We start from the raw sequence: 27981 nt of genomic DNA on the forward strand, positions 1-27981 counted from the left end.
TAGCGTATAAAGATCTTTATTGTTGCTTTTCACAACTCGATGCGCTGTACAGATGACACATTGAGTGAAGAATAGACTCCAAAAAGTGTTGTTAGTAAGGTTGTAGTTATTTGCTTAATGCAGAGAAGAGGCTCCCTTGTGTAATTACATCAAACTTAAAACTCACAAAACCAGAACCCAGAATCTTGAATTTAGTAAGCTTGCTTCACATTCTCTGACACTTAAAATCAGCAGAGATCAAATTAAGAGTCCCCAACATAGTTAAATTCAAGGAAATAACGACCATCCTCACCAAAATCAGCCGATGTTCTACACAGCTATCACAAAGAAGCTCAAGTGAATGCAGCGTCACCTTCGACATAAATGAATTAAAGACAAAGCTGAAGAGGGGACGGGAGGGCGGCAGTCAGATTGGCATGTAACAAACATCCTCCGTAAACGTGGGAACAAATACAAAAAACTCGGAGGACTCTTGAGCACATGGTCACCCAGCAGTTGATGTCAGACAGGAAATAATAAACCCAAAGCAAAGCAATCTATAGTTTAACTCATAAACCTCCCCTAAAATACTCTTTTGGTTTGAAGCATATATTTGACTTTTAAATGTAATTTTCACTTAATAGCGCATTAAATTTTTATGTAATTTTAGTTGTTGCTGCATTTCATCAAGGGATGCCACTCATAGTTGCTGCAGGCTAGCTTAGCTTCTTCTTCTTTTTGCAACGTCATGGCATTCAACATTTCACACTATATTCTGATAATATATAAACAAATGGTGACATTAAGTGGATTCTCCCTCTTCATGAGGGAATTCTTATTTAATGAAATGCGTAAACCAATAACTCGCGCTAACTAACGTGTAAATCCACCATTTGGATCTAAACCGGTTTGAAATAGTTTGGTGTTCAACAGAAAAACACAAAAGAAAACAACAACTCAGTGATGAGTTTTAAACGTGAATTCCGAATTGCCCGAACGTGCCGCAACGACGGCACAAACAATTTTAGGGTCGGTCGGTCCTGGCATCTTGAGTCGAGTTGTACCATCGGCCGCATGAAGAGGAAGGGCGGGTCATCAGGAAGCGCCCGGCTGGACGTAGTTGGCGGGATAGAGGCCCACCAGGCCGTTGCTCAGCTGTCCTTTACACCAGCCCTGCTCGTCCTCCTCGCCCAGCTTCAGCAGCTCGTCACCTGCAAGGAGCGTTACAAACATTTGCACCGCACACTGGTTCACGTGTTCAAATTCACGTTCACACGCACGTACAACAACTATGGTGGAGCCTCAAGTACAAAACATAACACATAAATAAACAGCAGCAAATCTAAAAACTCAAAAACAAAAAAGTAAAAAAAAAAAAAGTACGATTCGCCCTCGTCTCACTCATAAACCGCTAGGAAAATGTCGTGGTTAATTATTTGTTCACATGTTTTTATTTTTTTTTGTTTTGTTATTAAGCTCTTCTTCTTAAAAAGGCACACATGAGCAACCTTTCAGAAAAGCAACAGTGTTTACACAGAGATTGTTCTCTGTGTAAACATGCTGGTGTTTTCAAAAACTAAAATTTTTAGAGATTTTTTTTTTCCAAACGTCTACATTATGTGCAGTTGCCATGTAAACGAGCTGCCAAAGCAAAACCAATTTTGATAACTTTTTCAGTTTGCTTGTGTGCATACAAAACCAAATGATCAATGAATAACTGCTAGCCAAATGAAAAAAGGAAAAATCAAATAAGGCACAGAAAAAAAGTTGTACTTAGGCTTGTGCATAGTTTTCCTGCATAAAAAAAAGTCCACCTAATTTCAGGCCACTTGAAGCTGGAAAGCATGTGATATCTTGAAAAGCATTTGGACGTTTTTTTCTTGTTTTGTTTTCTGACCAGTGTAGCGCTGGCTGTGGTGTCATTTTAAACTGCAACTGCGAGAACACACCAGCAGTTGGCGCTAAATCAGAAATCGAGTAAAGGTGAGGGAGCAAGAACATGACGTGGGGGCAAATAAATGAATGCAAAGCAAACACAATCTGCAGTAGATTGACAAATTCACCTGGCTCAGACATGTTCAATGGAAAGTTATTACAAAACATGTTCTTGACAATAACATGTTCTATGGGGTAGATGCCATGGACTTCAGAAACAGGAAACGGAAACAAAGCTGATGTGTGAAAACCAGGAAGTCTTGCCTCCTCCGTGGCATATACCCCATTGGTCTAAACATGGCATTCTGATTAATATTTTGTTTGTGGAATGAGTTAGGCAGCAAAATCCCCCTTAATTCATCTCAGGGGCGGCCATTTTGCCACTTACTGTTTGACAGAAAAAGACAGACACAGAAATGTGACAAAACTCATTGTACTTATTTCACCAATAATGTGATAATAATCCTGACTGATATTGTAATAACATTTTTACCAAAAATGTAATAGAAAAATAATGTAATGTTTATGTTTATTTTCAGTCCAAAGCTCTGCATGTTGTGTTTTGAGAATATCTTCGACTGCTATTTACATTCACAGCAAAAATTGGAGCGTTAAAAATGTTGGTGTTAAATGTTTCAGAGTTGATTTCAAGCCCCACAATGTATTTTTAACACTGGTTTAAATGGAGCTCAGTGTTGGAGTTATTGAGTTGATTTATTTAAGGTTAAACCAACACTGCAGAGAGTTAATCAAAGTAAGCTCCGCCCACTTGATTAGAACTGCTCTGCCACACAAGACTTCTGGGATATGATATAATGTAATAAGGTACATTATCGGTACAAATGTTATTAGTCAGGATTTTTTTTTATTAGCGGTACATTATTAGTGAAATTATTATATTATTGGGTTTGATCACATTTTGATCGAGTTAAATGCAAATATTATATCATCAGGAAATTATTACATTATAGGGTGCTATAATCCATTTTAAGTCACAGCATCAGGAAACTCCTTGTTACCACAACCAAATAAACCAAAATTAGGATTTTCTAACTTTTCAGAGCACTTTGATCCTCGCAGGAGTTAAACAAGTCAAAATCATTTGTTGCTGTGACTTAAATGGAATTTCCCGCATCTTGCAGACGAGCGCTATGCTCAACTTCCCATAGCGTCACACGCATTTCATCAACAGTACTCATGTGGAAAGTTCAGGTTGGACATGAGTGTGTGTAAAAATGTGCAGATGAGGCATCACAAGGAGGAAAGAAAATGTATCTTTTTTTCCGTTGACTTGAAGGTCAAATGATTATTTTAGACAATGATTCACATTGAATGTCACACGCTCAGTAAGGAGACGTCGCTGTAAGCAAAGTTTGCTGTTCCATATGACATTACGGTTTGACATTTTGTACAAAGCAAGCAAATGAATGACACTTGTGATGCCTGTCGTCTTGCAGCATTAGCCAGGGTTAATACCTGCTTTGAAGCTGAGCTCGTCAGCCTCCTGGCCCGAGTAATCATACAGCGCTCGGACTCGCAAACCCTCTACCTGCAGGTCCCCTTTGTCCCCCGCATCGCCAACGCCGTTCAGAGCCAACTTCTTTGGGTTTTCCTCGTCGGACCAGTCGGAAGAGTCATCCTTTACAACCCTGATGATCAAATTGACAGCAGACGCGTTGTGTAAAACGTAAATAAAAAAGCCAAACTTCAACAACACCCAGAAACGACACCAAATTGTGTGGGCCCAAGGTCATCTGAGATGGACTGACACAAAGTGGAAAAGTGTGCCGTGGTTCGACGAGCCCACATTTCAAATTATTTTGGGAAATTATGGACGTCATGTCCACCAGATCAAATGGTTTTTCTCTTCATATTTCAAGAAATCTGGTTTTTACAGAATACAGTGTTCCCTCACTTTTGGTGGGTGATACGTTCAACGCCCACACGTGATAGGTGACTATTAGCAAAGTAGAGGTCGTTGAAATAATAATAATAATAATAAATTCCCCCCCAACAACCGCTAACACAGTCTGTCACACACATTGGCCTTACAGTGGAGGTGCCAGCGTGTACGAGTAACTAGGGTTTGTTCTAAAAATAGCTCACCAGCGATGGAACACTGACTTGCTAAGAATTAAAAGAAAAATATATATATATATTTTTACTTACCACAATTCTTCATTGACCAAATATTCAATATTTTATTAAAAAATGTAAAATAATGTAATATGTAAATGTAATGTAATAAAATGTAAATGTAAAAAAAATTAATAGATTGTGTTGAATGAAAGAAAGCTGTTTTTATTTTGTCAAATGTTAGGGAAAAAAATGACAAAATAAATAATTTTATGGGGTTCTCACTATTGAAAATGGGGAGGAGCATAATCTAAAAAAAAAAAAAAATATATATATATATATATCGAGGTAGAACCCGATACAAACACCGCAACTTATGAGTTATGAGCCCAAATAAAAATATGGGGTGGCTAATTAGCAATTAGGGTAATGGGGGTTCGGGTTATGATAAAGGATTAGAGTACAGTTTCCAAGTTCATAAGCTCACACAGCATGAAACGACAAACAAACCAATAACATTCGAACAACATTGGTGTCGTGCTGTAATAAAGGCTCCCAAGAATCCACAAGCTGCTTCTTTGCATTCAAATAAAGCAAGCTACAAACTGTCAAAGGGGAAAAAAAGAGCGCAAAGGTCTCCATCTGCTGCTGAAGCCCGTTTAATGTGGCACCGTGCTCGTTTCTAGCTAAGGGAGGGATTTGCCGGGTTCGACTCGTTTATAGTCAAATATTTTTGCTCGAGGACAAACTGCAAGGGGAGGGTGAACACACGCGCACACACACACACCTTTCAACGACAGTGTTAAACTGACAACGTTAACTCCTTAGGGGGACGACCAATATTAACAATTCCATTACGGAAGAGGAAACGACAGACTTACTGTACATTCTGCTCCTCAAAACTTTGATGTTACCTGACTTACATACCGTTTAATGTATACTGTCAGATTTTTTTTGAGGGGACTTTTAGACTTAATGATTTCTTATTAAAATATTGAACTAAAAATACAATACTGAACAAAATATAGGAATAACAACCAGAGAACATGTAGACAACCATTCATACTTATTGCAATATATGTATTGTAATAAATATAATATACAATAATAGCAAAATGACAGTATCAAATGAGGCCTAAAATCAAACCAAACCTTTAGTTGAGAAGTGAGTTGTTGTTTTTTTAATGGGGTACCTTCTGGCTAGAAATGATCCATGAAAGTGCCAAAATAGCACAGGAAGTTATGCGAAAGATATTAATTTAAAAAAAGATTGTGTTGAACTTGTTTGAGAATAGTTCACATTCTAAATATTCTTGAGACAATGCTGAGGAGCCACAATAGTTTGCATCATTGAAAAGGATCATGGTCAGCATTCTAACATTTCCAACACTGAAATACTGTATTACATTGAGTCGGAATTACTTTGCACGAATAACTTTTTGTCAAAATGTATGAAATAATGACAAATAATGTAGCTAATATATAACTTAAGATATCTTACAGTCTTTTACTAATTTCTAGACAATTCACACAAATAAAATTCTATTTTAGAATTTACCTGTATGTTATACCTCACAAACACTTTTTTTAAATGATTATTTTTACTACTATTATTATATTTTATACATCATATAATATTTCATTACTCTTCATGAACTTTCTTTATTCCCTCCAATGAGGCCTCGTAGTCATTTGGTTGGCTTGTCCCATCAAGGGGTCACCAATCAAGGCACAGTTAGGCCGGATGACCTTGCTGACGCGACCCTTTTTTCCTTCCTTTTTTTTTTTTTAATCCTGGCTTGGGACCAGCAGTGACTGGGTATTGGGACACTGCCTGTGAATCGAACCACTGTCCTCTATGCGGAAATCAGCAGCATGTACCTCTATACTAGCAGCCAACTAATGTACTGCTATACTTCACATTACATTTTAAAGATGAACATTTGCTAAAGCGAATTTGAAGAGTGTCTTGTACCTGATTGGCTTCTTGGTGATGGGACTGGGCGGGATGTCATTTCCTCCCGAGGAAACGATGTTGGTGAGGGTAACTACGCTGTCGTCAGAGTGTATACCTCGCTCCTTCCTGCTGATGGTCCGACTTGTCTCTGGAGTCCACTCCTGTGTGCACACGTCATTTAAAATTCATCTCATTTGTGTAACCTTTTCAAATAAAGTCATTTTGACTAAATGTTCTTATTAGCTATTTAGTGAGTCTTTGTGTAGTTTGATGCTGTTCAAGGTGACCACAACTTTCACTTTATCAGATGGTGCTGTTTTTCTGATATTTACTGTTCTCATTGGATTATTTATTTTTTTCATACAAATGTATTAGTGAAATTAATAATTACGACTATACTACTGCATTAAGTGTAGTGGTAAACTATGGCACATTCCAATTTACAAATTTGGGTTGGTGCCAAAGAAATATAGTTATGTGGTATACTAAGGAAGGACCCTGAAGTTTTTTGGGGGGTAATATTCTACCTGTGTGTCTAACTTGTTCCTGTCCATCTCTATTTCCAGAGGCATAATGTAGTCAAACACTAATTTGTCATTCAAGCAGCTGGTCGTCACGGCTGGTTTATGCCAATTTTTCTAAATTGGCCTTTAGGGGACAAATGATCCTGCTCTGCAAATTCTGTTTGGCCACAAGTAGTTGGGAAAACATAACATGACCAGAAAAATCCCTCGTCAAGCTTTATTTAATTTAATTAGGCATGATTTTTGTTGTTTCTGCTATTTACAACAAAACAAAGACAAATACAATTGTGCTTGAAACCCTAGGGGTATGTGAACTTTTGACTGCACTATATTGTGAGGCAAAGGCTTAATGGCCATAACATCCAAAATACTATGCCAATTGTTTTGATATTTTCAGATGTTTAAGTTGACACGAGAAGACATGTACATGTGAATTTTGGTGACCATTCATAGCATTTTTGTGTCATTAAGCGACGTTTAGCTTTTGTATTTTTTCTCTCTCACATTTTATGTTACAACTTTATCCCAACGTGGAAAAGGGCTTTTTCTTTGCTTTTTGTTTTTAATTGAGTTTACTAAAAATGAAGAAACTAAGACATCATATGTACATTGACAGCCTTTGGCAGTAATTACAGCCTGAAGACCTTTTGAATATGACGCCACAAGCTTGGCACACGTACTGTATCTTTGGGTAGTTTTGCCGATTCCTCTTTGCAGCCCCTGTCAAGCTCCATCAGCCATTTTCAGCTCTTTCAAGAGATGTTCAATCAGATTCAAGTCTGGGCTCTGGCTGGCCACTTAAGGACATTCAGAGTCACTCCTTCTTTGTTGTCTTGGCTATGTACTTAAGGTCGCTATCCTGTTGGAAGGTCAACCGTCGCCCCAGTCTGACATCCTGACCACTCTGCAGCAGGTTATCATCCAAGAATTCTATGTACATTGCTACATTCATCTCTCTCTCACTCAAACCTGACTAGTTTCCCAATTACTGCCACTAAAAATCATCCCCACTTTATGATTTTGCCACCACCATGGTTGACTGTAGGGATTGATTAACAGTGCCCAGTTTCCTCCAAACGAGACGCCTAGCATTCACACCAAAATGTAATCGTCTCATCAGACCACAGAATTGCAAACTGCAGGCATGCTGTCATGTGCCTTTTACTAAGGAGTGGCTTCCATCTGGCCAATCTACCATACAGGCCTGATTGGGGAAGGGCTGCAGAGATGGCTGTCCTGGAAGGTTCCCCTCTCACCACAGAGGACTGCTGGAGTTCTGGAAGAGCGACCTTCGTGTTCTTGGTCACCTCCCTGAATAAAGCCATTCTCCCCCAATTGCTCAGTTTAGACGAGTGGCCAGCACTAGGTAGAGAACTTTTTCCATTTATGGTTGATTGAGGCCACTGTGCTCACTCAAAGCAGCAGAAAGAATTTGTGCCTTGAGACAATCCTGTCTCGGAGGTCTACAGACAATTTATTTGGCTTGATGCTTGGCTTGTGCTCTGACATGCACCTGTGGGACCAAATCATGTCCAATGAACTGAATTTACCACAGGTGGATTACAATTAAGCTGTTGGAACCTCTCAAGGATTATCAGTGAGAAAAAAAATGACGCTACTAAGGTCAATTTTGAGATTTGTGACAAAGGCTGTGAATACATATGTACTACACATGTGATTTCTGAGGCTGTAAAATAACAAAATATGGAAAAAGTGAAGCGCTGTGAATACTTTACAGGTACAATGTAGGTCTGAAATCTTGTAGCTACACTTCACCTGACTTAAAAGCAATCACTGATATGCCTTTTGAATCTAATTTGTGTTTAGGCATGGACCGATTGTGACGTATGATACCCAAGCAAAATGACCGTGGCATTAAAGTAGCACTAAGGAACTTTTCAACCTTAATAGAATATTTTCATAACTCATCTGATGAAATATTGACTTAAAACTAGTTGAATGGTACCTTTGCCATGGCCTGAGGGGGTCTGTATAATTTTTACTAGCACTAAGCAACTTTGAAGAGGATAGTAGGAAGTAGAACACTGCCAAACAAAAAACTACAAATGTGCTGAATGCTTTATGGCATATGTCACTTCAATCTTTCCCCATTCGTTACAAAGACAAAGTCAATTTGAATGTCGACGCACGATAAACTGCTTTCCTGGCAGAAGCTGCAAAACAAAACAAAAAATTTGTCTGAGGAGATAAAAAAGAAAAAAGGAAAAGGGAAGTTACATGGATAAAAGGACAGTCAAGGGTCAACATTGGCCCGGATTTCACTCACTGGCGTGAGCTAAAAAAAAACTAAAAATACGCTTGTCCTCATAAGAAATGCGGTCTTCCTTCAGAAATAACAATAACGCTTTTGTCCATATGGCGCTGCCATAATCAACGTAAACGGAAAGTTCCTTAGTGTTGCTTTAATTGTATTAAAATCACAGCACTAAAATGTCTTTAAATATATATATATTGGAGTAAACAAAATGAGTATTTTTTTCCCCGTGAAATAGACAATCTTCTTCTGTTTCAATCCTTCTTAGTATGTCACAGTCCCATCACTAATGAGCTATTTTTATAACGGACAGGGATTTTTTTTAGGACAATGCACATTAATCAATACAAGGAGTCCTCAAGTTTCGTCCGAGTTATGTTCCTACGCTTGCGATGTAACCCGAATTTTAACTTAAGTCGGATTTCACCGTTAAAGTCGATATTTATATCAAAATACTTTGTAAAGTAATTTAAAAAATATATTTGCGTGACTCGGAAGGGCAGGAACCAAGATTTTTCGTGTTTCCGCAAGGACATTCATTGCTGACGGACGGCAGAGCGGAACTAATTCAAACTTAAACACGGAAATATGACGCGCCTGTTGGGGAGCCGACCTGCTCGATGGACGTCCGTTGCTAGATGTAACAACAACATAACTTTAAAATGGCGTGATTACTGTGGGAAATTAACGAAAAAGAAGGTGCTTCGGAAGAGGCACCAAAAAGTCAAAACGACGTAGGTCGCATACGACGTAACTCGAGGACTCGCTGCATAGTAAAAAGGCATCCAATTATGCTTGAGTCGCCCTTTGCCCTTCTTCTCCCTGTAACTGCTCACCCTTCCCATCTCTGCTCAGCCAAAAAGGAGAGACCAAAACGACGCTGGTCTCTCATCCTTACTTCAAATTAGCGGCTCATTTAACAATCTATCGCAAAAAAGAAAATATGAATAATTACCGTGGCCAACAGTTTGAGCAGTAATTGAAACCTTGACTTTTTCAAAACATGGTAAATTGTCAAACCGGTAATCAGTACGTTGATCTTCAGTATAAACAACATTTACAAGTGTCTGAGAGGCAAAACGCTTCTTAAACTGAAAGGTATTCACGCATCATGCCTAATGATAAGGAGAGGCCTTATATGCATAATTAAGTCAGTTTACATTACCACATCTGACATCTGCTTATTGTCTGTTATGATTTGCTAAGTTCTTATGCAAACTGTATAAAAATAGGACAAGGGCTTTCCAATTATGTCTTCGGCTTGTGACTCAGCATCATAAGGTGAACCGTGTGTGGAAGGACAGACAGCTGCAAGGAAAACACCAAACTCTGCGGAACAGATGACAAGTGACTGCCTGTGACTTCTTATGATAGTCCTAAATTAACAGTTGATGTGTTATTTCAGGCCGTTCCAAATTCTGAAGGTAATAGGTTTATTGTCACAAATGCTCAACTTCAATGCTTAACTGGATGTGCCTGTAATTTTCTTTTTCCTTTTATCTTGCAATATTTACTTTTATTTTATTTAATATTTAAGTTTACTTTTTTTAGGGGGGGTTGCCGTGTGTAAATATCTGTGCCACTACAAGACCAGTCCAAAATCAGTAGTTGCAGTAGCTTTCCACTGAGAGTCTAAGGAAAACTGTCTGCGGTTGCATGTGTGTGTGTGTGTGTGTGTGTGTGTGTGTGTGTGTGTCAACATTCCACTGACCCACTCAGGACTCAGTAACACAACAGGGCTTTCACAAAAAGCCTATTTAGTATTCAGTTTGTCTGAAGTGAACACACGCAAAGTACGTTATACTGACTGGCGAGTACAAACGGGAAGACAAAAGAGTGACGATACATCATCTTTATCAAATTCTTAATTTCACAATTTCGTTGACTATCTTCAAATTATTCATGTTCTTCATTCTTTCTGAATGGTGCATTTTGTGTTTCCCCACCTCATACTGTGGCCAGTTCATGCCCATGCCTGGCCCGTGGGTGTTTCTCCACCAACGCAGATCTTCTGTCTCATTAGCTGCTCGGATGGTCTGACCCAGGTCCCGGTACAGCTCTCGGAACCTGTGACACAGGGTGACACGTTAACTACGCCCTTTAAGGATGCGTTGCAGTGATGAGAGTATTTCATGAGCAGTGGGTGGTCTGAGAAAGCTTCTCTTCATTTTCCATTGAACAAAAAGATACTTGAAGTCACAACCCTAAACAAGAGAACATGTATAATGAATACAGAGCTTTTGTTTGTACTTTCTGCTAGTATTCTAACTTGGCACTGAGGAAACAAGGCCACCTGCCATGCCAACTTAAAATCTTGTTGTTACAAGTAGGACCTACATCGGAACCTTAGAAATGACTTATTTTTGGTCACATGGGACAACAGGCAGCAAGGTCAATCCTCTTAGTGAACACGCTGCTGCACCTGCTTAAGTGTAAAAGGCAGAAAGTATTTTTGAGTTGTAAAGATATTTTCTCTGATTATTGCTGAATTGCAAAGCCTCTCATGTTATGTTCATTATTCATGCAAGCAAAATGAAAAATGTTCCCACCACTACAAGCAAGTGGGATAGTATCCAATACACAAAGCAGATGTGGAAAAAGCCTGTTAGTTTTCTTGTCTTTCTCATACTTCTTACATGTGTTAACACTTGTAATATAATTTGGTAATCTTGTCCACATTACAGCATCTAAATTGGGGCTTGATATTCCAAATAGTGTGCTCCCTCCAAGACTCCACACACTGTTGGCAACAGTTGTTAAAAGTGCTGAGGAGGGTCGTGTGCTTTTGGTAGCTCGGATGATTTTCACCATGGAACATTTGGTAGAGCGCCGCCAGCAAAAAAATTAGTTTAAGTGACAAAATTGCAAGTATTAGTGGAAAACCAACGAACAAAAGAGAACATTTAAACTACCACTCCAATAATTTTGGTGAACCAGCATTCGCATAAAAGCCATGTTTGGTTTGATTTAACTCATCCTGAGTGTCTATACTGCAAAACACTATTCAAAACTTGGGACAGCAAACAAAAATCTGTGCAAGTGTTTATTCGGGTCTCGAATGGCATGAACTTTGAACTACAAAATACACACGGTGCCATGTAAAATATATATACTTAGTTGAGCGCAGATTGGAAAACCCCTTTTCAATCCGATCATCCATATTTGGAAAATTGCTTGTTATAATACACAATGAGACAAATCTGTTGATATGATTACTGAACCAACAAGTCCATTTGATGGCGCTTTAAACCTGCTTGAAACCACTTCATTTAACGACAGCCTCCCTAACTAAAGTTTGTGACAGCTGAAGCCAAAGTGCTCCTACAGGAACTCGGGTCACAGAAAGAGGATGTAGTTCTTTCATTAAAGTTAAAGTTAAAGTACCACTGATTGTCACACCCACCTAAGTGGGGCGAAATTCGTCATTTGGTGATCTAACCCCCCCAATTCCAACCCATAATGCTGAGTTTGCCACACAGTGATCTCAGCTTGCACAGTCAAATGTCTCCACAGCTATCAAATAAATTTTGACTTGACCCAAACATGAAAAGCAAACAAGTCACTGTTTGACAACACCTCCTGTAGAACCCCCATAATAAGGAATCAATCAAAAGAATGTATTTTGTGTTTAGACCTCGTTGGATATTTGCCAAGCAGGGTTGTTATGGTAATGGTGGGCTAGTTAAACAGAATGTGAGACCAATAGTTAATGGACAACGGCAGGAGTTTTTCATTAACTTCAGTTTACACAAACTTAGCCATACACGCACAAGGCATGCAATATCTGCATTCCTTTGATTTGAGTCATGAAACTAACAAACATAAATATATTTTAAATTCATTATAATCAACAAAAAAATTGTTTCAGGAAAAGAAAAACGTCTTAAGGCCTCGATACACCAATCCAACGTCGGAAGTCGGAAAGAGTCCGGGCGTCGGCATGCACCGTCTGATTAATGTATAAATCACCGTTGTAATGTCAGATCTCATTGAGGAATGTCTGGGGGGCATTTTCGGTGGATTCGACATGTTTAATAAGTGAAGTGTGCATCACGGGGGTGCGGTGCATTATGGGTAGGCAGGCTACCAACTTGTCATTGAAAACTAATGTTTTTTCATTTAATCCATTTTAAACATGCATAGCACGTCAATACTGACTGCCCTGTGCCGGGCGACACTACAAAGCTTATTTAAGTGCTTAATATTTGGCTGAATGTGTGCACTTTACCAGGAGACGGGCCAAAGAGGGACACCAGAACGCAATCAAGAGACGGGTAGGATTTTTCTTCACTGTGGGGGTTAATCCAGGAAGTAGGTTCTAATGACTGGCTGCAGTGTGTCCTGTGTGACCCGATGCATCAAGCTAGCGTGGCGGTTTGCTGCAGCTGGCGGCATTGGGGATATTGTTGAAAGCACATAACGTAATGAGATGTCATTAAGTGAACCGTAATATGTAATATGCACTACTGAGAAACGTAATGTTCCTGTAAATCGCTAGTTTTGTAATGCATATTCAAAACACTGCCAGCAAAACACAAATAGAGTTGTTCTGACCACATAACACTCACCGAATCAATTGCCAATGTGGCATGCCGCAATAATACAGTATGTAAGCCAACACAATGTGGAAATGTTTCTCTAGTTAAATGTCAAGTGAAGTTAAGTGACAGTGACTGGAAAACGATTTCTGTCAAGTTGATCACCCTATTAGTTTCGCTACAGGTACGTCCACGAGCAAGCTTCGTGATGCTTCTGTTCCCTCGGTTTCAGGATATTGACAAAATAAATGTGTTCAAGAAATTTTACATTTTAGCCTCCAGTTGGATCTTTCTTTTCAGTCTGGAAATTGGGAAGAGTGAACGGAAGTTTACAAGCGTACAGTTACGTCTTGTTGGAGCTGTGCAATGGTGTTTTTTTGCCTATAAACTCCCAAAATGGCACAAAGTTCACCTGTCGTTTTTTCACTTAAGGGTGAAAGCCGTTTACACAATGCTTGCAAGTTTTAAGGTGTGAAGTTACGCAAACACTTTCAGCACTCTGATCTCCACCATTCAAATGATAGCAATGTTTGATAGCCACGCCTTTTTTAAACTTGATTTTCACGCATGCGCAAACGTAATGCGCACTTCACTTACTGGTGACAGCCCGTCGTGACATTTGATCACTCTGATTGGCTGTTAACTAGCTAATCAGCGCATGGGGCAAGAAATGGACATGATGAATGCGAACAATAAGCAATGGAAAGCATTTACAATTACTTTACAAACGCTCATTTTTCATTTTTCGCATTTGGACATAATTATAAGAACAGAAGATGAATTATTCGCTATGGTTCAAGACAGACCAGCATTGTATTACATTACCGTTAAAGGGTACGATCGAGTGATGAAAGCCAAACTATGGCAAGAAATGGAGACGCAACTGGATATATCTGGTAGGATTTACTTTTATATTACACGATGCTCTGTAAAGAGCCTGAGTGAGGGTGTGCTACGCGTGGAAATACATCGTGAGTATGCATTGTTTATGTTTTTATACCCCACCCCTGTAAGAGCTCTTCGGTTTACTAACAATGAGAAATAGTGACTACCGCCGCCAAAGGTACTTAATAATTGCCGTTGGTGTCTGTCTTTTGCGGTGTGTACAGTAATTTCTGGACTATAAGGCGCACCAAACTGTAAGCCGCAGGTGTTTTGATGTTACCGCACCAGGTTTTCGCTACTTTCTTTTCTATAATGAGGGCGCAAATTGTCTCGCTCACGTTCTCTCTCCTACTGTTTTTGGGCTCACTTGGTTTGTTTTGCTCTGCCTGACACTCTTGCGCTTCCTTTATAGTGTCTCCTCGTGATCTGATGGATAAGCCGCACCTTTGTATTAACTGCAGGGTCGAATGCGAGTGAAAAAGCAGCGGCTTATAGTCCAGAAATGACTGTACTTGCGTCAGTTTTCCCCCGTGACGCCACAGGCGGTAGGCGTTGGTCACATTTGGCCGACGTCGGATTGGTGTATCGAGGCCCATAGAATGGACCAGACATAGTCCAGACCTAAATTCAGCAGAAAGCGGCGTACGCTAAAGAGGGATTGATGTGTATTATACAATGTTTTTCACAATTCAAAAGAAGTTCCCTATACAAGATTAATGTGGTATGCTTGTCGAAATACCCCAATGATCAAGCATTAGATCTATGTAGTATATTTTTTACACTCCATTTCCTTTCATGTGCCTGTGTCCTACCCTTCTTTGCTGGACAGGTCGAGGTGTGTGTGGATATCTAGCAGGACCTCTTTAAAGAAGCACAGCCTCTTGCGCTCAGCTTCCTGGGTGAGGTCAAACACCTGCTCCATGTCCTCCATGTAGCGAGGGTTACAGCGGTTCAGCTCTTCCAAGGCCTTTTCATAACGTTCTTTAGCCTGCAAAACACGTGACTGTTAGTAAGGTACATCGAGCTTCATTACTGCACATACAGAGTACAGACCTGTGTAATACTGTTTAAAAAAAAAAAAAAAAAACACCCAACATCATAAAGCGCTTTAATTTTGACTGTTTCAATTCCCATGAGCTCTCAACCACCACTTTGAATAGGAATGTGGAATTTAAAACTGAAATGAGCCAGAAATAATACCCAAATTTGAGCAGGTTCACTGGGGTTTCTCAGTCAGAACATTTAAACACAAAATTGACTTTTTTGGTTTAGATACTTGGGCAAAAATAATGTGTATTACCTTATAAACAAAAACAGTAAATTTACATGAAAATATATTTTATATTTAAAAATAGGATTTTGGTACTAGTGTATTGACCATGACAAAAACTGTAAAATAATTTTGGCAATGATCAATGCTATTAAATACATTTTGAGCAATTGTATTTGTACTGTCTAAACAATAAATCTGTATGGAGCTGTTGCAGGAAGAGGTAAATACGGCGCCAATTAAATGATGTCATATAAGACAGATTGTTATTCTGCACTCTGACTATGAAGTGTATTAAATATAGACTATTTTCCAAAATGTTTGATGTTATCTCATTCTTCCTGGAATCATGCTGCAGGGTTCTTGTTAAAGACCTCTTGTCTGCCTCATACATCTCTGTGAATTGACTGATCTAGAATTTGTCAAAGGATTTCCCTATGTTTGGTTGATCATTTCCCTCTTGATGACCTGGAACTTTCTGCCATTGGAGAGTAGAAAACACAGGAAACGAGTCCGGTCATGTTTCAAAGTCACAAAATAGACGTAGGCTTTTTTGGGTTTCGAATTGCAGCAAGGGCTCCACATGTCAGCATGCAGATGTTAAGCATTCAAATATGCAATATTAGAGTTGTATATGCAGATAATTAATGCAAGTGTGTCGGTGCATGTAAGCCAAGTGTCATACTTTTTCAGTCTCTTGGTTGCAGCGCTCCACACGGGTCGTATATTTGCGGACTTCCTCTTGAGACTTGGAAGGGTCGGCCTTAGCATGAGTTTCCCTGTTGACGGCTGACCATTCCTCTTTCCTGGCCTGATGGTAGCATTTTTTACTTGAGTCCAACTAGACACAAAAACAAATGCACACTACTGCTCCTCAAATAATATATACACTCATAAAGTAATCCTGAGAAGGGTATAAAAATGGGCGTATCAAACCTCTTTTAATTTGCGAACCCAGGGTTTCTGAGCTTTGCGGAAGCCATCATCGGCATCCTTTGTCTCCCTGAAACCTCCAATCATCTGCTTGTGGTAGGCTTCTTTCTGCCAATTTCGCACCTTCTCACTGTCTTCTGCTGCTAGCCGGTCACGAAGCTCCTGATGCAGCTCACTGAGCCGATCGGCTGCCTGCATGAACGCGTGCCACGCCTTCTCCAGTGTACCATACTGAGGCCCTGAGTAATACAGTAAATACAAGCAAAAAAAAAAAATACTCTTTTTGATCAATTTGATTACCGGTAGACAGAAATTATGACATGTTTCATATTGGTAAAGGTGGCAAGGCCATGTTGTAGAGATGTTTAATGACAATGCTTACGACGGAGTTCCATTTCTACGGCAATGTCTTAACATGTCTGAATTTGGCATAGTCTATAACAGTTGTTTTTTTTAAGTACAAAACAAAACGCATTTATTTTAGACAGCAGGATGTTTCAAACATTTGTTTGAAACATCCGGCATAGTCTATAACTAACCAATGCCAGGGCAGTAGTAACATCATAAATACAGTAAATTATTATGGTGAAAAAAACACTTTTGGCCATAATAAATATAAAATGATTGATCAACGGAAAAGCTGTAAGCATGGCGGCAACTTAGCAGGCTTGACTGTGCAGTCTTGTTCAATGTGTACCATTTGTCTCGAAATGTTAATATTTGTATGAAAAACATTTCTTGGCCATAATCATAATTAGGCTTTACACAATCACGATTTTTTTGGGCCGATCAGAGAGTTTGGACCCCCCCCAAAAAAAGCTCAGATCTGTGTAAAGTATAATCATAATAATAATGATGATAGTAATGATGATTACTTCGAATGATATAGTGCCTTTCAAAGGACCCATGGGCACTTAACTCATGAGGGTTAGCTGGGCCACGTAAGTAATTTGCCGAAATAAAGATACAGAGTTGTTTGCAAAAAAAATTATATAAATAACAGTCTATGCATAACCAAGTCAAAAATTTAATTAACAGATAAATACACGCCAGCAGTGTGTTTTTCAAAAGAACTAAAGTACATACAGTTGTGCTTGAAAGTTTACATACCCTGTACAACTGTAAATTTACAAAAGCGAAACATGGCTTAATGACACTGGAATGCTTTAATCAAAGCATTTGCCACAGTATTTTGAATTGTATGGGCATTAAGCCCGTCTCCCGCCATATAGTGTGCTCAGCTATTCATCTATTTTCCAGGAGGATTCTGTTTAATTAGATCTTGTGGCCTTTTTTTTGTATGGTGGATGCACCTGATCTAATTGAACTAACCTTTCTCAACCACACCTCTCCACCTCTTGGCCCAGTCGCTCAGCTGAATGGCATAGCTCTTCTCGATCTTAGCCCGCTCCTGGAAACAGCTGACCAACTCATTACACAGTCGTTGGCCGTCGTCTACCCGCTTCACCGTCCTCTTGTAGTTTCCCGGCTTTATAGGACAAAGCGATCGTATTAAGCACACAATAAAACTACACTTGAATGCATTTTCTATTGGGTCAGCATTTTTCCAAGGTTATTATCAGTGTTCACCTAAAGATGCAATGGAGGTTTGGTGGTTGACAATAAAAATTTATATTTTCAGGAGATTGCCCCTAAAATCAAACCTTTTGACTAACTTTACGGCAGCTGAAGAATGTTGTCATTTATAGACATGCTATGCCTTTCAAAAATCAAAGTTTTACAATTTAAGGTCTAAAAGCGCTAATTCATGCATTTTGGGCCTTTGCTATCGCCACATCTATTTCAACATCCACAGTGATGAACTGAGCAGGGGCCACATTGAGGCGAGGCCTATACTCTGGTGGAAATGGCGCGTGGGTTTTGTTGCAAAAACAATTATTTTGAAGTGACAGTTAGTGTCTTGTAGCTACTGTACCTCCCAGAAGCTATCGCAGCTCCCAAGGTCACTGAGGTCTCCATTGGAAGACATTTTGTGGTCAGCCTTACAGCACAGAATGATGGCGGCTAGAGACAAAACTGAGAAATAAATTGAAATATAATTTAGATTAACGCATAATCCAAAATGATCAAATAGAATAAAAGATTTTCATAAATGACATATACTAGCAGACTTCTATTTAAAATTCAAACTGAGATTTTGAATGTGATAGAAACACAGAAACTACTATGTATTGAGAGAATCGGGCCTCAAGAATAAGCAGTGATATTACTGCAAACTAAGTTGTAGTTAATACTATTCCAAAATATTTCTCAAATGTGAAGCACTGGCAGAAATCTGATGATGAACTCTTCCCGGGAGTTCACCATGACCTGACTTATACATCCACTTCCTGCTGTTTGGTCATTGGACAGAATCTTCTTTCAAGGCAAGACAATTTCCTGCTGCAGACACAACAACTTGAGATGAAAACAACCAATGACTCAAGGCCCCCGGTCCCGACCCTATTATTTAACTTGGGGGGATGCTGCACTTTGTGGATGCATGGCCTTATGGGTTTATGTACAGTATTTCTTATACAAACTGTAACTATATGGGCTGTATACAGTAAGCCGTCTACACAAGTCATTTGCATGTAGTTCTAATCCAATGGATATTAGAGGACATTAGTGTTGTTCCGATACCGATACTGGTATTGGCAGAGGTCCCGATACTCCATTAAAACAGTGGTATCGGTGAGTACTAACAAGTAACATGCCGATACCATTAATTCTGACGCGAATATAGGACTTTGCATGCAGCATCTTATGTCTTGCTCATGCAAGACATTCAGTGATGTGTGACATGTTCGCTGCATGCCGAGCTAAGATATCCTATTAGCCCTTGAATGCTCTGAACCAATGGCAGGACAGATTTTTCATGTTGAGAAAAACAAACAAAAAACTTAGGTATCGGTATGTTATCGGCATCGGCCGATACTGCAAAGCTGGGTATCGGAATTGATATCGGGGGACCAAAAAAACGGTATCGGAACAACACTAGAGGACATTGTAAGAAAAAGTTAGAGGAAAAGGACCCTAAATATATTGTTAGACCTACAACAGAAAGCCTAATTGTTCCACCCGCGGCTCCAAACCCTACACTTGCCAGTTCGACCCCCTCCCTACGGTTCGGTTTCAAGCTCTCTGGTACATTTTGTCACTGACATCATTCTCTCATCTCTCTCTACTGGTATTGTTCCTAATCCAACATCATTCAAAATAATAGCCATAACCCCAATATTGAAAAAATAAATACAATTTGGCTTATCTCCAACCTCCATTCCTTTCCTTCCAAAATCTTGGAAAAGTACAAACAGCACTTACAACTAACGACTTCCTCCTGGCAGTCGACTCAAGCCTACTCACCATCCTCCTCCTCCTCGGTCTGACTGTAGCTTTTGATGCCATTTCTCACTCCATCCTCCTGAAGACTCCATAACATTGGCATCACACAACACCCCTTTCACTGGTTCAGTTCCGACGCGTCTGGCCACATCCAGTGTGTTCAAATGAAATCATTCAAATCCCATTAGCCATTAGTTCTGGTGTCCCCTAAGGCTCTGTCTTGGGGCCCCTACCACTTGGCAATATCTTGTGTGAATTCAACTTACATTTTAACTGTTTGCGGATAACATCACACGCTGCCTCTCCACCAAACCCACCTCCTCCCTTGCTGACACTTTTTCTGAACTGAATTGGTTCTCATCCAACTTCCTACAACTCAACAGTGATAAAACCAAAATCCTACTCCACCCTGGCCAAAATTGATGATTTTTCCATTACAACCACCAGACAATTCCTCTGTTTTCCCCAGCCCCCAGGTTAAGAGTCTGGGTGTCGTCCTCAACAGCACACTCTTTTCAAGCACATATATAAACAACTTAACCAGGTCTGCATACTTTCATTCATATATTATATAGGCTCTGTCCATCCACCAACCCTCACACTGCTGCCATCCTTGTTTCCTCCAGCCTGGATTATGGAAATTCTCTTCAGTATTAGTCTCCCCCTTAAATCGCTAAATAATTTAAGGTGGATTATGAAACTTGTATTGCCGTAATGGTAAAAACAGCCAATCGGGTAGGCCCGTCATATAAAAGATCATTTATAGCAAGACTGTAAATCATCTTGTACTCTATGCTGGTGTGCTTAATGTGTATAGAATAGATGAGTAACATTCCAAAATTTTGAAGAGACAAGTCGCACCTCTCAGACACAAGCTAATCACGTTTAGAAAGCTAATTTACATGGGAACTGAAAGACGACGACGTGCATGTGCGTGCGTGCGTGTCACAGGAAAATGGAAGGCATGCCAACAGCAGAGGAATCTGCCACCAGCAAGATAGAACATGTGAGTTTATGAGAAACCTTTGCTGCGGGCTGCTAATTGCTGCTCATGCATTCTATAGGACAACGTCACAACACAATGTGTGTGCCCACACAAAGTTAAGGGTTGTATTTAAACATTTAGTTGCCATGGTTAAGGAAGGTTGAAACAGCAGTGACAGAGCTTCACATACTATACTATACATACTTCACTTCAGCATGTCTGAATGTCAGGGTGTGGTTTTCTGAAAATAGGTTCAACTTCAAGTCCTCCTGCTAAAAGTGTGCAAATGTGGAAGTTACACTATGTGTTCTATGAGATGCATTAGCTAATAACTGCACATCTTGTACTGTACTGCCTACAACAAATGTGAACTGTTAGGATGAAGCCACCCAATAGATAGCTCCAATATTGAGGTCAGCCACTCATTTTAAGCAGTGTGGAGTAAATTCGTTTCAGGATTTATCCTGAAGGACAGATGAGTTTGACGCACGCTCCATGGCAGACGTGCATGCGCATGAGTCGAGCATGACCACACTAGACTAGAGGACGACGCCCACTTGTCTCTGGCAGTTCGGTTGCCTGTGCTCGTCTGTACTTTCCTGCTTGCCTCTAATTGGAAACGGTCAAACTATGAAAAGAAAAGACATTTCAGCTCCAGTCCCACCCATGAACATGCATAGAAAAAGTCAACTTTACTCTGGTAAAATATCAGGCTCTTCAAATGTAAAAACGTGTACAATTAATTTGAAAAAACAAACAAATCTGTAATATTCTTCTAGTGATGTCCAGTGTTATTTTGGTGCCAATCAACCTTTTGTAATTGTGCTAAAAATAAAAATAATAATAACGTTTGTTTTATGAGTGCATAGCACAATATAGGACTTTAGTTTCATATTTCCTCCATGTCTGTAACATGAAAACAAAACTATCCCGGAAGAGCCAAATACCAGCGGTGAAGTATGTTCTTCAGCTCTAACTGGAATTAAGTCAAGGTGGAGGCAGTCACAGAAAATCTATTTTGGCCCAAAACCATCAGATATGTAAGCCAGGAAACTAAAACTGAAGCGACAATGCTGCCAAGCATACAGTCAAGTAGTACACCCATATAAACTAAGGACTAGCTTCACCATAAAAATAAAAAATAAAAAAAGTCAGTTTTTGAATGGCCCAAAATATTTGGTGCACTTATGCATAGCTTGGTGTGCAAATATCTGCCTATATCATAACTGGCACACAAAAAAGAAAAGGGTGCATCCTATTCCTAACACAAATCTACACCAGATTTTGTCCATTTCCAAGCTTAGTCTGTTAATGTTCTTATGATAAAAACGTTGTGGCTCAGAATTGACAGAAATATAGAAATTATATCATTCAAAACACAATCCAAACAGATTTGATGCTGCTAAAAAAAGCAGTAGACTGTGATTGTTGGTCTATACGAAAGTGGGTCAGGAGGAGGGAGGAATGGATATGGAGGCCAGTTCAGACCTCATAAGCCCTCACTGGTAACCTCGTTGTCATTAATCTGATTATTGTACTCCTTACTATATACTGCCACACATAGTACAAGCACGGTTCCACCAGCACATTTTGTAAGCTTTCTTTATACATTCCAGCAACATTTGGGATGGTTTCTAAGGCACTCATTATGGCCTAGAGGCTTCCAAAATTCTATAAACAGAAGCACTTTGAGATATTTTTTGTTTCAGCTACTTTAACTCTGCCCACATCTAGCCATCGTATCAAGAACAAGTTCTGCTCAGCAGTGTTGTCACTATTAGCTTTCCCAAATGAGATTTTAAGAAAGAAATGCGTTTAAAAATGTATATGTGAACTCTGATCCTTTAAAAAAAAAAAAAGTATATACACAGTAGTTCACATTTTGTTATTTAAGTCCCATGCTTACCGTATCAAACATTACCATGAGGACACTACTGGATTCTCCACAAACATTACACTAGTTTTGATACGCTGTAAAAGCCTCAAAAATATTTTTAAACTGTATTCTACAAAATGAGAGGTTTTCTGGCCAAGCATTTCATTCAACTGTCCGTGTGATTTAACAGAGTACAAGACAAGATTAGCTGTGTACAGCAACTAACGCTAAAACTATGGACTGGTTTCAAAATTCAACAGTAATTAGAAAGGCCTCTGTATTGTTTTGATCAAGAGACCATTGAAAAAAATTTTTTTTTTAATGAAAATAAATTGAATCATCTCAAGGTGCTACAGGCTCATTAGTTGCTTGAAAACCTCTCCTAGTTTGCATGGTTAAAGAACCCAAGGAGTCCAGTGCTAACTGCTAAATAAAGCCAACCAGCTGCAAACCATGTAATCTGTCAGAGATTAAGAGGTATCTGTTTGGACAAAGATCAATTGAATGAAGAAAGGCAGCACAGTATGGTACAGTTAACACACAGTCAACAAAGTGGTATCACAGCATCTATATCCTTCATTAGATCTGACTGGACAACATTCATCTATACTGTAAGTGTTGACAATTATTTCATTTCATACACAGGTTTTATAATCATTGATGAATCAGCCACAGTTCATCATGTCTGCAATCAATCACAATTATATTAAAAATAATTAATGAAAAGACGTTGATAGCCAAGCAGCCAATAAAGCGTTATGAAAACAACAAAATTTGAGTGCCATTATAGGGCCGTGAGCCAACAGAACTTACCTTGCCAGAGACGAAAACAGAGACGGACAGATGTCCCAAAGGAAGTCTCCTCAGGCCCGGGAGACAGAGGGGAAAATAAAGCCTGCACAAGCAAAAGATGAGAAAGCAGAAAGATGAAGAATGTTTGATAGCAGAATAGCAGCATGTAGTTAGAGATGCCGCCGCAAAATGGCACCCGCTACGCCCAAGTCTGGTGCCCATTATAAAGGTCGGAAGAGGTTAGAAGGTGGCACATTTTGGGAGTCACAGTGAAATGCCACACATAGAGTTTGTCTAATGAAAGAGCAAGGGATGCCTCAAGCACTTGTAGGAAGGAGGTCAAAGCTGATGACTCACGCCGCTAAAATAACCTTTTTGGCAAGGAGTTGTAAATGGAGGCAAAAGACTACAACAGACGTTCTGTAGTTGTAGTTTACTGCATACTCTCATTACAGTTCAATAACGTAGAAAGACCAATTGTTTCACATCATTCAGGTGTTGTCTCAAAAACTAAGATCTGTGGAAAGACTCTCATGTCTTTAATTTTACTTGAAAAAAATATTGAAATAATAGCAAAGTTATAAAATCTCAATTTACTGGTCCTCAATTCAGTCAACTATTCCAATACAGTAAAATGGTTTCTTAAGTGAATTCTTAAGATGAATGCGAGGAATTGCTTTTGCAAATTCATTCACCCATTTTCAAATGATCTGATAGATTATGGGATCTCACAGGATTAATGTTCTTTCCACAGCAAATCAACAATTTTCTGCGTTGTAGTTGTCAAGGTAGCAAATGCAATGAAAGCCTATGAAAATGGTAGTTACCAAAACAAAACTAGCAAATGCACGCTCAAGAGGTTTCATGTCAGGGTCGGAATTAATGAGCAGTGAAAGTAAAGAATGAATGGGAGCAACAAGCACTGCCTAAGATTTCTAGAATTGTAAATTAATGGCAACTACTTTTGTCCAGCCAGGTTAATAAAAGTTGCTGTAACCATTACCAATGCAAAACACGTATGCACATGAACAAGTAACTTTATCATTAACCTGTATAAGAGTGTTGAAGAAAAAAAAAAGTTAACCACTGCTAATTGACAATTCTGAAATGACGTCACAATTTAAGTCTTATGCTGCATTCGAAGAAGCTTTGAAGTCGGATTTATCCCACACGGAGTGTCCAGATCCGCCCTCAAACAGTTTGAGGCAAACGTAAACAACAAAGATGGCTGATTCCAAAATAAAATAAAAAGCATGTGACAGTTCAGTGTAGAGCTGAGGATAGGAAAAATAAATAAATAAATAAATAAATAAAACAATAAAACAATAAAAAAGGGCCAGCACAGAGTGGCAAATGCAGCAGCGGTGTCAGAGAAAGGGATAACTCAGCCTTGTTCCCACACATACATGTGTTCTCCCAGCTCATTTCATTCCATCACCACTACAGTGATTGGGCCACGACTGCCTCTGCGCCATCCACACTCCCAGGGACGCTGGCTGAGGCTGGCTTGGCATAATCCGCTACATGTCGCATGCAACACTGCCAAAGATTAACCCAAAATCTGATTGTCCTGCTGTTCACCCAAGAAAACACTTTGCACTTCTCTGTGCAACAATGGCAAAGAGTTCTTGGATTTTTGGGGTTTCTTTTTATGTGCTGCAAAAGTGGGACTTCTATGGGAAAACAATGGGAGAAGGTTCATGTTTGACGTGTGGACTAACTGGGCCAACCAGAGCCTTGATATACTGGGTAGGAATTAACATCAAGCATTGACATGTTTCAACTTTCCACAAAATTCCACTGGCTTGAAGCTGGAGGAGGATTTTACAGATCCAGCTTTTAAACTAGTAGAGCTTGTTGTCAGGGCTTTTCAATCTCCCCCACATGGATTCCAATCAGATAAAAGACCACTGGCTCAAAAAAAGGCCAAGCTGATGAAATATTTTGGTACCAGATATTATTTAACAGGAGCTTTTGCCCACTTGTTTTATATGTAATTTAAAAAAAAAGCTGATGCATAACGCTCTCTCTTCCTGATATCAGTCTGTTAGTCAATTTTTTGAGGATTCCAAACCTGTTACAACATTGGCTGAATTTTTACTAAGCAGAGTTAGAGGTCATGTCTGTTAATAAACACCACTAAACATACACGGTTGAGGTTTCCTTTGTGCCACACCCACTTCACCAGAAGTTACTTTGACTACCACTACATGTCATTGACATCCTTTCGCTATATCGTCTGTCATCTCTTCTGATTTGAATTTGTTGTCGTCAGGATTGGATGTAAATTTAAAAGCTGATATCATCAATCAACCCTATAATCCAGCATCAAAACTGAAAGACAAATACATGAAAATATGATTTGTCTAAAGTGTCAATTCATTGTAAATAGCCAAATGTATACAGCACTTTCTGCAACCTTTGCTTGCATGGAGGTGATGTTTCTACGACGAGCCACATGGATAAACTTAATAACCAGTTCTTGTGATAGGATGCTTACTATCTTAGCCATAAAGAAGCAACAACAACCAATCCAAAGTACGCCGTTTTCAATACCTGGAGTGGAGTTCCACTTGTACTTTTCCAATCGGTTGATAGAGAAAAGACAAAATATGAAAATAAAATTAAAATGTCACACTGCCTGCAGCAACTGAATATGTTAATTTGACAGGGCGGCTCGTGCTCTATTAAATATGCAAGCTGCATGATTGACATGCATGTTGTCTTATAATGCTAGTTTAAAAAAATAAACACAGTAGGGACTAAATATTTTTTTAATGGTGGTTATATGGCTTCAAAAAAAATAAAGACTAGTGACTAGATCACAGCTAGTCTTCGTACAACAACAAGCGTCATCAAGCGCCATATGTCAGCATTTGAATCAGAGAGATTGATTCCATTGCTTCAACAAACACGTTTTGTTTGTTTGTTTGTTTGTTTGTTTGTTTGTTGTTGTTGTTTTCCAAGACGCTAGTGCAAGTGCTGCGTTGCCCCCATCGCGCTCAGTTAACAGGTGAAGTTGCTTACCTGTTTCCCTCCGAGCTGGAGGAACAAACCAGAAGGAAAAACCACCTGGGACCGCGCAGTTGCACCCTCCCAAGCAGACGCTTCAACAGTCAGATACAAACTCGGTCGCAGTCCAACCTTGTGTTGTCTTCACTTGAAAACCTTCATTAAGTGCGACATCATGTCAAGTTTTACTCCACGGTGACCCGACGCCGTCCACCTTCGGCCATGTTGACGATATTGACCGACTTTTCAGATGTTCGCGGGCTCGGTATCTTCTCCACTTCGGTTAAAACACTCAATAGTGTTTCACCAAAACACGAGGGATTGCCTCTAAAAGTTTATGGAATCGGGTTTGAACGACAAGTAAGCGAGGCGTCCTCCTTCCACGATCCTGACTGGCGTCTGTAATCAGATGCTGCACGCCACAATATCCATTCATCCTATTACACTTTAACCCTTCACTGTCCGTGTCTCTGCCCCGGTGACGAGGTGATGCCTTCGATGGCCATCGGGCAAACGGAAATTTCAGTCCAAATGGCACAACACTCACCGCTGTACTGTACTTGTTTCAGTTTTTGAACGCATTCAAATATGTTGATAAATAGATTAGTATTTATTTTACTCATCCATAAGGGGAATACACTTTTCAGGAGTTGTCTTTTAACTGACCATGGATTTTACGTAGCTTTACAGCCATCTATTGGTTTCAAGATGCAACTGCAGAAAATGACTTAACATCCTAAATTGGGGGACGGTGGGGGAATAACACTTAATAATAATAATAAATAATAATAATAATAATAATAATAATTCAACATTTAAATATTTGCAACTTTCTGGGAAAAGTGGTGCACAATTTTTCCACTGTAATACTATAATAAATGATATATTGATGATACACATTATGTACAGTATAATAGGGAATAATTGCTGTTCCATCTTTTTTCATTGGGTTCTCTCTTCAGTATTTTAGGATCATGTTTTTATTTTCTTGATGATAATCAAAAAGGTATCATAATCGTACATGACACCAACCACAACGACCAAAATAAATGGCTGGAATTGACATGCTTGTAAAGCCAAATAATAATACCAGCATCATATAGAAATAAATTGATCAAATAACGACTTTGGAAAGCAAATACGATAAGTAAATGTTCTCAACATGTGCAGTTGTAAACTCGTATGTTTATTTTAAGCATAAAGTTTTAACATCATTATTGTTCTAAATGCTGTTATTTCCACGTAAGTTACGCAACTTATTAACTCCAACACTTGTGTTGTCTATTTAGTTCATTTTATTACAATCTCTTGTATTGTGATAGCCTATATGAGATTTTAGGATATCCCTGATATGTCAGTTTAGGCTTCAGATTAAAACGTGCTCTACCACCTTTAAAAAGCTACTTGTGTCATGATATAATTGTTTGTGTGCTTGTTTGTTATTAGTGCTGCATCAACAGCAGGGTCATGAGCTCAGTGGACCCGATGTCGGCCATGCCTGATGCTTTACTGTTTTACGGCTTCAGTCCGCCAGTCCGGCACAGTACATAGGTGTAAATATGTCCAATATGTCCAGTCCATTGTCTATCCCACCTCATG

The 27981-nt window shown here is 39.3% G+C and overlaps 1 protein-coding gene across 4 annotated transcripts; it reads right to left on the bottom strand.

Annotated features, from left to right (window-relative positions):
* Window positions 1-26834, bottom strand: pacsin3 (protein kinase C and casein kinase substrate in neurons 3). Of its 4 annotated transcripts, XM_086071056.1 has the most exons (12): window positions 26398-26833; window positions 25927-25948; window positions 23392-23473; window positions 18309-18409; window positions 17705-17861; window positions 16376-16611; window positions 16125-16280; window positions 14982-15157; window positions 10693-10813; window positions 5966-6108; window positions 3391-3563; window positions 1-1190 (listed from the first exon to the last, which is right to left on the bottom strand). In XM_086071056.1, the coding sequence occupies exons 4-12, from the start codon at window positions 18360-18362 to the stop codon at window positions 1075-1077; spliced, it is 1332 nt and encodes a 443-aa protein (XP_085927182.1). In that variant the 5' UTR covers window positions 18363-18409; window positions 23392-23473; window positions 25927-25948; window positions 26398-26833; the 3' UTR covers window positions 1-1074. The 4 variants fall into 4 exon arrangements, with proteins under 4 accessions (XP_085927182.1, XP_085927185.1, XP_085927181.1 ...); XM_086071059.1 differs by lacking the exon at window positions 25927-25948 and having other exon boundaries at window positions 3464-3563; window positions 26398-26834; XM_086071055.1 differs by lacking the exon at window positions 25927-25948.
* Window positions 26835-27981: the final 1147 nt, after the last annotated feature.

The sequence above is a fragment of the Leptonotus elevatus genome, chromosome 3, assembly GCF_054856555.1.
Source record: "Leptonotus elevatus isolate MCC_2025b chromosome 3, RoL_Lele_1.0, whole genome shotgun sequence".
Lineage (NCBI taxonomy): Eukaryota > Metazoa > Chordata > Actinopteri > Syngnathiformes > Syngnathidae > Leptonotus > Leptonotus elevatus.